Below are 11,190 nucleotides of genomic sequence, written 5' to 3'. Positions count from 1 at the left end.
TGTGTATACTATGTGATGAATTCGAGAGAAAGATAATTTTCAACAAGTACAATATATGTATGATGCATGTATGTCATGTAGTACATGTACGCAATACGCATTTGAATAGATTGTTCTTATCTTAACCGAGCAACGTTATCTACATATGTATACGTTCGATGCTCGAGAGTGGTCCGCCCCTGCAGGTGCGTAGAATCTGTGAAGGGTCGAGATCAATATGCGCTCATTGATTGTACTGTAGCTGCGCTGTATCGGCCTCGTCGTCGAGGGTTTGTCTTCTCCGTGGCACCAAACGTACGTCGAACATACGTCCGTCCGTCCTACTCATTCGCACTTCTCCGTACCTCGATCTCCATTTTATAAATTCCATTGTCCGGAAAATCGGAAGTAGACGCGTTATACTTGTAACGTTCTCGCCTACATATATATGTAGCCGTAGATATATATATGCTTGCCGGCTTCCTCTTCCTAGTTCCTATTTCTGTCCCTGTCTCTGTGTCTGTTGTTACGTGTCGACGGGGAGAAGGGACGCTTTAAGTTCAAACCATTTGTTTAAATTTTGCACATCTTACGAGTTATGATATACCACATGATCGTCAAAACTGTAAACGAAGTCGAGAGTTCAACCGCGTAGGAAGAGGCCTGCCTGATAGAAACCAGATGACCGAGGCCGATAAGGCCACAACGTATTTTCAACCCCTTAAAAAGGACGTTGGGAAAGCGACGAGTTAAAGCAGGCATAGTTCTTTGCGAGCGTCCGAACGTGCAACAGCGTACAAGTTGTATTTGAGGAATAAAGTCTGCGATATTTTGAACATTCTACAAAGTTTATAGCTTACAAAACATTAAACAAGTTTCCGTTTAACGTTGTTTCAACCTGATTAGGACAGTCATTTGGTTTAACATGCAGTGCTGATTATATTCTTTAAATTATTCATTCGCCTCCTTATCTGCCGAACCATTTTGTTTGAAGTTTGAATTTTTGTAAATTATTTTATTACATAGCACGGAGCATGTACCATGTACATACGTATAGTATTCTAGTATAGTATAAAATGATAACGCGTACTTCACTTACTGTACTTACATTATACGTTCAGGAAATCAAGATTTATGAAGCCCAGAAGGAATCTCGATCTAGATTTCATTTTTTAAATGTTTTATTTCACAGAAAAATCCGCAGCCTAACGATTCATCGATAGTATAGAAATGTCGTCGTAGATGCCACGTACAACTTCTATATGCATATATGTATATATACATGGTAAATGTTTAGTAGGAAAAAATATATATTTATCAATTTATATAAATATGTATGTATACATAAATTTATGTAAAAAATATTTGTATATTATTGCAATGGGCAATCTATTTATATTATTGTATATACGTATAGCAGCAACTGTTTACTGCGGTAGTTAGTAAATACTGTAAAACGGAACGAATATCGTACTGGTGAATGTAAATATCATTGAGTTCGACTCATGTATAGAGAATATATGTTTCATTATTCTTAAGAAACGTTTAAAAGTCCGCTGAAAGTTTAACAGTTACTGCTTCTGTAGTGTGCAAATCGTTACACTGAGTTATTATCAATTTCAGTTTCTCTTTCTTCGCTTGTCCGCCGCTATACTAAATTAAACTAGCGTAAAATATTTCTTATACAAATACATATGTGTTATAGAATGCAATAAGCATGAACAAGTGAAATTACAAATATACAATTTAGTTTATCATGGACATTCGTTTGGACAAATTCGTGGGGCACGTAAATAATCGTTCTATTATTATTTTGCTTTTCTATCGAGTGAACACGAAGATCGCACCACCTTTAGTTCTTTTAAATGATGGGAGTATGAGGATCAGCCTGTATCAACGAACCACTCTTGAAGAAAAATGAACTATATATGATTCTAGAAGAAGAATAAAGTTTTCTAGTCTACACACACACAGAAATCGATTTATGTGCAGCGAACGGATGATCGATGTCGGTGTACGTATACACTTGCAGTGAACGAAAAAAACACGAAAAAGTTAGAACTTTATTCCATGCATGTGACACTGCGATCGAACGGCTGGGTAAGTAGTAGTGTTATGAAGTACTAAATTCAGCTGTTTATCTATATAAATGTAAAAATGTAATAAACAAAACTATTTTTATATCTATCATCTTAACGTTAACGTCCACTTTTAAATAGAGCAGGAGATGGGTGTGTTCAGTATCGTAATAGCATTCGTAAAAGCTGCTCAATGCTTATTCATAATAATTGGTGATTCTAACGTATTGTTAATATCTGTTGGTAGATATTTCTTACGGTTTCGCACATACTGCGACGGTGCTGTCCTAATTTGAATATGACAGACCGCTTTCGCGTTTTCTTTTGTATCACCGATGTAAGAATTCAATCGTCTCTTTTTAAAACTACCTACGATATCCTGCTGCTGTCTTACCGGCGCGGCTATAGCTACCGACGAACGGGTTTTGCGTGGCTGATAATCCGGTGTTGCTTGCATCTTTTCCAAAGCAGTACGCAGAGGCAATAAACCAACAGCGAACGGAATCTCTGTATTCGGAGTATTGTATTCCAAGAAATGAATATTACAGTCTTCTGAAAAATCAGACATGTCGCCCCACAACGCGCGACTTATGTGCTCTATCGTATTTAATTTAGGCGAAACGAAGATCGAGTTGTTTTCCGATGTATCGTACTTGAATTTATTCTCTTCTCTAATCGCTTGCTCGTTCTTTTCTTTTGTACATTTATTCTTCTTAACGATCAGCTTGGAATTTTTACGGGGATGGTTCAATGGTTTCTTCGCCTGCTGCTGCTGCTGTTGCTGCTCGGGAACCTTACGATCGGCATCTTTTATTTTATTACGTTTCTTCTTAATACATAATTCCGTTTCCGTGCTCGTGTTCGAGGAATTCGATTTCTTAATATTCGATTTCTCACTAGGATCCGTTTCATTGTTATTCACAATTGTTTCTACTTCCTGTTGGTTTAGTCGCGAGCTTCTTCGTAATATCGGCTTTGTACAGTTCGAAGTCTCCGTGTTCTTTGTCGTCGTTCTCCTCGACTCCTCCTCCTCCTCCTCCTCTTCCTCCTTACTTTCTTCGTTTGTAACGTTTTCAATAATTTTTAGTTTCTTATGCGTATTTACCATACAAGGCTCGCGAGGTTCACGAGTCAGAGTAGCTCCTACTATCGACTGAATATTTTCGGTACTTAAGCTTATGATATACTCGGCACTTTCGATATCTAGCGAGGTTAAAAGTGTAACCGGTATATCGGTATCAGTGGACGGTTCATCTAATAAGTCTATGCAATCGGTCGACAGCGGACTATGAATCACGTTCACATTCACATCTGTAAGTTTAGTTTTTATTTCATCTATAGACTTGCGTCTTTTGTGCGTATAAACCTTAACGAATTTTCCTAATTTACTACTAGGAACATCGGTACCTTCGAACTTGTATCGTGCAAAATCTCTTTCCATTTGTTTAAGACAAGATTCAGCAGATAGTGACATATCGGAACTCTCGTCACACGTCTCGTCGACGTCTGAAAGATCACAGCATTGTTCGTACAACACGGACTTCGAATCATCATTGTTCGTGTTACACGGTGTCTTGTTATTTATTTTCGAGCACCCGTTTGTCGTCGTCGTCGGTACATTTTTACTACCTACGTTCTGGCCTACCAACTGGCTCGAATCTCTGCTTCTTTCCGCAGCTGAATTCGCTATTGAAAATAATGCGTTAGTTTCCTCTACGTTAGACTCAGAATCTTGCGACTCTTCTACGTAAGGCATGTGTTCTGATTCCTCGTTAGCAGGATCGCTCGACGCATTATATTCTAACGAAATATTCTCACTTGACTTCACATCATTGCTGTTGCTGCTGCTAATGTTGCTATCGCCATCATCTTCATTACAAAAACACTTATCATCTTTAAGAAGCTTGTTGCATTCTACATACATGTAATCTGTTATCTTCGATTCAAGAACTTCTTTGTCCATGTTTTTGATTGCTTTAAGATTTCCTGCGTTCAACCTACTGGTCATCATGGCATCGACCATGGTTGTCAGCTCTTTTACCTGAATACAGTGAATAAAAGACAATGGTAACTGATTATTATTACAGATAAGAATGTAATTATGTATGTGTAAAATTTGTTTGAATCTAACAAACCTTGAATGTCTTTTTAGTGGCAGTTAACACTGGTGACAATAACTGATGAGGAATTCTAGTTTCTCCACAATACATGAATTGAACCATGGCCTTCAAGATTTCAGAGCATAAATCTTTCAAAAATATAACTAGTTCTGGTTTTTATAACTTGTGAGCACGGAGCTTCCTTCCTTGCAGACGAGTGTAACGTCGACAAGTGCTTGGCACGCTAATAGACTACTGAACTTCTCGGCAACGTATCTCGAATACCCAGTCCATTCTAGGACGCAAGATTCACCATTCTCAACAACCATTGTGCCTGGAAATAGTAGATGAGTGATAAAAAAAAAAGAAGTAGCAGTTAGTTGGCAGAGCAAGCTCTAAATTGGATGAAATCGTTACGTTTCAATTTTCAGTAAGTAGATAAGTTCGAAAATGAGATGGCGTACATGAAAAACACGTTGAAACATGTACCAAGACAGGATTAAAACGTTGGTCTCTCTCTGTCGCGCGGGTTCGTTTGAAAGAAATCACCGAAACTTTTAATTATTAAGCGTATGCGATCACTTTCGACCAGTAACAACGGATGACATAGCGCGTTCATATAGTTCTCGACGAGCTGTATCATGCAATAGCACCACCGGTAGTGTCGAACCGCGGGATCACTGAGTTTACACATTTGCTTACTAATAAGCCGAAATCCATGGAATTAGGATGTAAACGAAACTAAAGAAAATTAGCCATCTTATGTTGAGATCAACATTCAACATGAACATGCATATACATATATAGCAGAGACACAATCCGCATATCCAAGTCCCGGTAGAGGGCACTATCGTTGCCTCTCTAAGTTATACTAACGTCATGTAATGTTGCGAGGCAAGTTCAAATTTGAAAAATTAGTTATAGTAATATGCAATGTTTATTTATCAAACTGTTACTAAAAACGTTAAGGTTCCTTTGTTTAGGTATAATATCGAGCAGTTCTGAATTCTGCCACTAGATGTGCCACTTTTGCTTGGATATGCGGATTGTGGGCTCTTCGACCACAGGTCCCTAGCTCTAGGCATCAACGTCCCTAGCTCTAGGTATCAACCTCGCAGTTGGTACGACTGCTGCGATTTTAATTTATCTGCTTTGAATTTATCGCGACGTTACTTTGTCAAATTATTCTTTGCCTTGGAGATCGGACAGAGCAAACGTGTTCGCTTGTACTGTGATAATTAAGAAATAAATTAATCCTTTTCCTTCCTTATTAAGCCTTTTCAGAGATGAAAAGCCTTTTCATCTCTGCATTCATGCGCGTTATTCAAATAAGCGTTAACTTCCGGTTTCCAGACGTTCCTTTTACAATAAACATATAATATAGTAACTTATTCTAAGGATGTTTACAGCTTAAGCTTAACTAAACAGAGTGCCTCTACAATATAAGCACTAGGGGAATACTTAGAGGGTGTAATTATTTGTAATTACATATATTACAAAAGGTTTTTTTTTCTTAAATATGACTATGAGATCCCAGCTATCTGCTAAGATAAAGAAAAAACATTATAAAAAAATGTTCAAAAGTGTCCAGGTATTACGTCCTTTATCTTATATGTTGTCCTAGTCGACTACTACAAGTGTACGAAGTTTGAACAAAATCCGTAATCCCAGACCTTGATAGTCCCCTTGTTAGATTCTTCGCGCGTCGTTGTCGTGTCAAAGAGCAGTCACATCAGTCCCGCTGAACGAAAAACCGCGAAAATATGTCCATACGTTACAAAAAACATGGTGTGCTCCAAGGGCTAAGTAGTGTTTTGACCTCGTGTGGTTGCAAACTCCACACTCGGTCTAAAAAAGCCCACTTTACGCCCTTGATACACAATATACTAGTTTCTCTGAGTGATAAAGTTCCCCGCGACAGAACAGTCGCTGCCAGGGCTGACACTTTTGAGAAGCAACTGTGAAGGGGGAGTGCCTCTTGGAGCTTTTGCATATGAAGCGGTCTCCTCCTAGTATTACTATAATGTATTCTAACTGCTATTCCACCTCAAAGGAAATGAACTCAACAGTGTATTCTCAACAATATTAAGTGAATCTCTGTTATTATGTACGACCCGACGCGACGTGCGTTCTTTCGTAATATTGAAATAGGGAAAAAAAGGTGGTTGAACTTGACCCATAATCCTTTTTAGAAAACCCACAAGTAGCTATTACACTTTTATGTAATGCAGCATATGATGTAACGAACGATGTCAGGATATCAAAATTATATTTGAAATGAATTACAATGAGTCGATTTCATCGAGTCCATCGCAGAATCGAATATCTCTTCAAGACGAAATAATAAACACAATACTCGTTAATAACGCAAAATACTCGGTAATAAACACAAAATTCGTCTTATGCGAGGAATCCTGAAAATGAAGGTCGCTCGACTTGAACTTGTTCGCGCGAATCGCGTTCGATTGCACGGTAGCATCACTGTGTGCATACAAGAACAGTACAAATCGGCACAGGACAAGCTGTAACTTTGCCACTCTTACTCACGTACGATTACTACATACGGTACAAGAATACAAAAGAACTCGGGTGTTTCTTTCAGCTGGAAAGTACGGGGGGAGGGGGACCATCGATGTGCGTCAGCGTATGTGTTTCTTCGGTCGTCTTCATTCATGTTCCGTTCAATCTTCCGCTAGTACTCTAGTAGAGGCTCTTCCGAGTGCCTAAAAACTGATCTACTTGCTATATATAATATGGCCACGCTTGTTATGTTTTATTCTGTAAAAAACGAATGATTAGTTCGTAGTGAAGATTTGAAGTTGCGTGAAAATCAGATCATCGATCAGATAATACTAGACAGTGAAAAACCGGTGCAGACGAATAATTAAACGTGTAAAAAAAAAAATAAAAATGAAGAATGATATTGGGTGAATATCAATGAGACAGAATTCAATCCTTGCAGAAGTCGACCGCGTAACTTATAGTTTTGTTGATACGTAAGTAAAGATAGATCTGATTTATTTTTAACAGTTAACATGTTTCTCTGTTCAATGAATATTTAAAAGGAAACATCAATTATTAATAATCATTTTTTATAAATCACATAAAAATAATTGTGTGTTGCAAAATTCAAATTGCCACGAATATTTAAGGATGTATAGGCTATATACTGAAACGATGTAATAGCAGTACTTAAAACTTTCATTTTAAGCATTTTTCAATATTTTGAGAAAAAATATTTTCACTTTTTCCGGGATTTTGTCAAGGGTACCTTCAGATTTCACGAAATTTTCGTTTTTTACCAATAACTCCCAAACCGTTGAACATACGGAAAAATTGCACCTTTGAACCTTTCTTGTAAAGGACGACGAGATCTACAACTTTTGTCNGTACATAAACTTTTGGAACTGACAATACATCCTTAATCCTTTTTCCTGACCTGTGAATGGTCGAAGAGGACGAGTACTGGAGAACAAATCTATCCTTATTAAACTTACATTTGTGCTGCTTATTATAAAAATGATGTGAATCAGAAAATTATTAATCTGAAAACTGTATCGTACAACCAACGTGGTTCACAGTAACGTCAGCGAAAGTTATTGTACTATTTCGATTTCAATTCGAAATTCAAATATTTGCCATTCCATTGTCCGTGGACTTGATCATTCGGCAATAATGGAAAGTTGTACGCGGTATGCATCAGAAATGATTATTAGCACCAGCATTTAATCGTTCGCCGAATACAATTTCCTGTGCTGGTTTTCTGGCGACGAATACGTAAAAAGCAAGAAATCGGAGAAAAGTATCGTTGAGAAATTATTTTATGCAAACGTCGAGGATTGGGACAGGCAACAGGGAAGTCAGAATATCTATCAGACTGAACGAGAGGACTCATGCATAGGGGAACTGTATGATAAAGTTTGTAGTCGCAAAACCCGTATGTCACAACGAGTCAGGACGAGCAACCGCGAAGGGAGCTCTCGTCAGGAAGGTGGATTCGGATTCGCGGACCGATCGATACAGCTTCCACCGAAGAAAGAACGAGAAAGTGACGTAGAAGAACGAAAATCTAAGGACGAGAGCTTACTCAAGGAATAAAACGATTCTTAAATCCTACGACTCTCATTCTCTCGGTCACGAGATGCACCTGTCGTTATCGTTGTCGTCGTCGCCATTTTTGATCCTGATTCTGCTGCCGACGGTGGCAACTGCTGGTTCCTTTATGGACCTGTTGCGAAGCGTCTTTCAAACGGGAAGGGTGAGCTAGTTAATGTTGTGCGTCGTCCATGTGAAACGAATTTTATTTAATCATTCAAGTACCTGATTCTTTGATTTTTTCAACCCCATGAGGTGTCATACATTCCACGTCCCATTATAGACTTTGACGTCTCCGAGGCGTCAAGAACTTAACTAAACTTACGGTCCCGAGAGTCTAGGACCGGGCACAGTTCAATTTTTGACCGTTCTGCACATCTCAATGCTTTACCAAGTATACTGAACCTGTGGAGGGAGTTCGCTGCAACCCCCACTATCTTCCAACCTGCGCGAAACGGTCCTAGACTCTCGGGACTACGAATTAGTATTAATTAGTAATGGAATTTAAATAGTATTTTTCGCACGCATCAAATTCTGCTTTATTTCTATGTCAAAGGGTTAATGGAGTCACTTGATTACTTCATAATTTCACCTTTCGATCAATATTTTGATACTTTGCTGATTCAACAATTATCGTCTTTTAATCCGTTTATTTGTCAAGATATCAATTATTCTGATCTGATTAAACATTGCGGACACGATCGGTGCCCCTGATAACGCGGCACAACGCTACGTGACCTGTGTTGACGTACCAGCACGCATGTTGTTAGCTGCATCTTATAGTCGAACCGGAAGAACGACTATGTAAAATCGAATGGAGGCGCTTTTTGCATGCCGAGCAATCGGAGAAAGCCCGGTACCTTTATTTTCATTGGTTCCTGCGCGCCGTGAACCATTGAAGCCTCTTACCGTTTCCTTATCCGGAGTCAGTTGCCAGAAATAATTTTTGAACTATTGGCAGTACAAATTAGTTCGGTTCGTTTTTTTTTCTGGTCAAAAATGTATTTATTTCAGAACAGAATGAATGAACAGATTTATGTATTGTTCATCACTGGCTACTACTTTTTCCCATCTCTCAGGCAATTTTCGAATTCCATCTTGAGAAAATGTCTGGTTTTTTAAGGCGATCCAAGTTAGGAGCCAATTTTCGATTTCTGCGAAAGAAGTGAACTGGTGACCTGCTAAATTGTGTTGCATTCGTCGGAACAACCAGTAATCAGAAGGAGCAATGTTCGAACAATATGGCGGGTGCGGTAAAATATCTTGAGCGTTTCCAAATATTTTTTTTATAACACGTGACTAAAAAAGGCCATTTTCGACGCCTATAAAGTGGACCGAAAGTAAAGTTTTCCTGCCCTATATGTATATAAAAACAAATTAGAATCAGTGTGTATATATCTCTATTTTACGGCTGTAGGGCAGGAAATAGAGTNATGTTATTTTCACTATTAACTCTTATAAATTAGGAAAATAATGTTACGTGAAGTTTGTAACACGGTGAACGGGTATTGGATGATCTTGAATCGATTGGACGGCAATGATGCATGCTAATTGTGGTGGTAGTACGTAATGTAGCGGGCGTTATCGAGGAACGAATTGATGTCAGCCAAGGCGAAGCATCTCGGTACCGTTACGTTTCGATGTATGAGCTACTTGCCCGACCCAAAAGTGGGTCACAGTCATAGCCTAATGTAACAGCCCGTTTACCTTTAAGACACCTCGCGATCTCGGCTCGGTCTCGTTATTCCTTCTATCTAACGAAATTCTCGCGCGCATTCCAATCTTCTTTCACGCCCAGATTAAATCTATACCTCGAGTTATCGCGCAATGGAATTCTGAACGTTCACATTGAATTTTACCATCTCTCTTTTCTGTTATTTTATTATACACCCTGAATCCTATATGAACTATCATATGCAATTACTTTTACTTCAGTAATTTTATCAATGCCGTGTATGAATCATACAATGCGATTAAAAATAGTACATTGTGTACCTAGGGCGCAAAATAGGGCATTCTAGCACCGGCACGAGTGTGAATTTCGCCCAAGCGAAGCGAGGGCGACAAATTCACACGAGTGACAGAATGCCCTTTGCGCCCTGGTGCACATACTATTTTTTGACACGCCGGGCGAGAAATTAATCGATAACAAAAGCCATCGAAGTTGTAATTATATCATTTTCCGTCTTTTCCGCCATAGGGCGGGAATGTGCTATTTTGCGCCCGCTAAACATGCACGAGAAACCGAATTTCGCGCCCGGAGTGTCAAAAATAGAGTTTTCCGTCGTCACAATCAGCCGTCACAATGAAACATTCACAACAGCCAGCGCCATGTTTTGAAAATGGACCGAACTAATTTGTACTCCCAATAAATCGATATTGTATCTCATCACAACAGATTTTATCGATTGTCGATGGTCACCTCTGTTTTATCAATACAAATGCAACATTTCAAAAGATTCTGAAGCGAAATTTTGTCTGAACGTGGGTGGTGGTGGCGGTACGTTTTTTAAACAACTGATCTCACCTTCCTGGAATTCCCTTTCATTAATCGTTTGTCCTGGTGAAAGTGTGAATACTTAAATGTAAAAAGAATTATTTTATAGGAGCATTTTGACAAAAATGGAATCGCATACCCGATGATCCGGTACAGTGGCGGAAGAGATCAACCCCGAGTACCCGATTATGCACCGTTCCCATGCAACGTCCAATTTGGAAGGTATAATGTCTTGCTCTAGTCAACAACATACAGGGTTTTTGCGAAATTGTGGTACAACTGGCAAGGGGATGATTCCTCACATAAAATCTAGTCGAGAATAAGGAATAGAGTTTTTTCATACGGGGTGCCATTTTCGATAAAATCGAATTTGAAAATTCGTTAGGTACGCGACTTTAATTAATAATTAGCCGTAAATTTCAATAATTAATTTATCCTAGTT

The 11,190-nt window shown here is 38.8% G+C and overlaps 2 protein-coding genes across 2 annotated transcripts in view; one reads left to right on the top strand and one right to left on the bottom strand.

The window, feature by feature from the left end:
• Positions 1-1,319: 1,319 nt before the first annotated feature.
• Positions 1,320-4,921, bottom strand: LOC108624535 (uncharacterized). Its single transcript, XM_018023927.2, has 3 exons — positions 4,621-4,921; positions 4,193-4,490; positions 1,320-4,098 (listed from the first exon to the last, which is right to left on the bottom strand). The coding sequence occupies exons 2-3, from the start codon at positions 4,277-4,279 to the stop codon at positions 2,248-2,250; spliced, it is 1,938 nt and encodes a 645-aa protein (XP_017879416.1). The 5' UTR covers positions 4,280-4,490; positions 4,621-4,921; the 3' UTR covers positions 1,320-2,247.
• Positions 4,922-7,561: 2,640 nt separating this feature from the next.
• LOC108624530 (phospholipase B1, membrane-associated-like) overlaps positions 7,562-11,190 on the top strand; it is a 10,989-nt gene continuing 7,360 nt past the window's right edge. Inside the window, exons 1-2 of the mRNA XM_026813189.1 lie at positions 7,562-8,414; positions 10,858-10,970. Of these exons, the coding sequence (XP_026668990.1) occupies positions 8,298-8,414; positions 10,858-10,970 (230 nt within the window). The 5' untranslated portion in view covers positions 7,562-8,297. The remainder of the gene's footprint in view (positions 8,415-10,857; positions 10,971-11,190) is intronic.

This window comes from Ceratina calcarata, unplaced genomic scaffold (assembly GCF_001652005.2).
Source record: "Ceratina calcarata isolate Rehan_Ccalc_2016 unplaced genomic scaffold, ASM165200v1 scaffold311.2, whole genome shotgun sequence".
NCBI lineage: Eukaryota > Metazoa > Arthropoda > Insecta > Hymenoptera > Apidae > Ceratina > Ceratina calcarata.
This window is presented reverse-complemented; position numbering and strand designations above follow the sequence as displayed.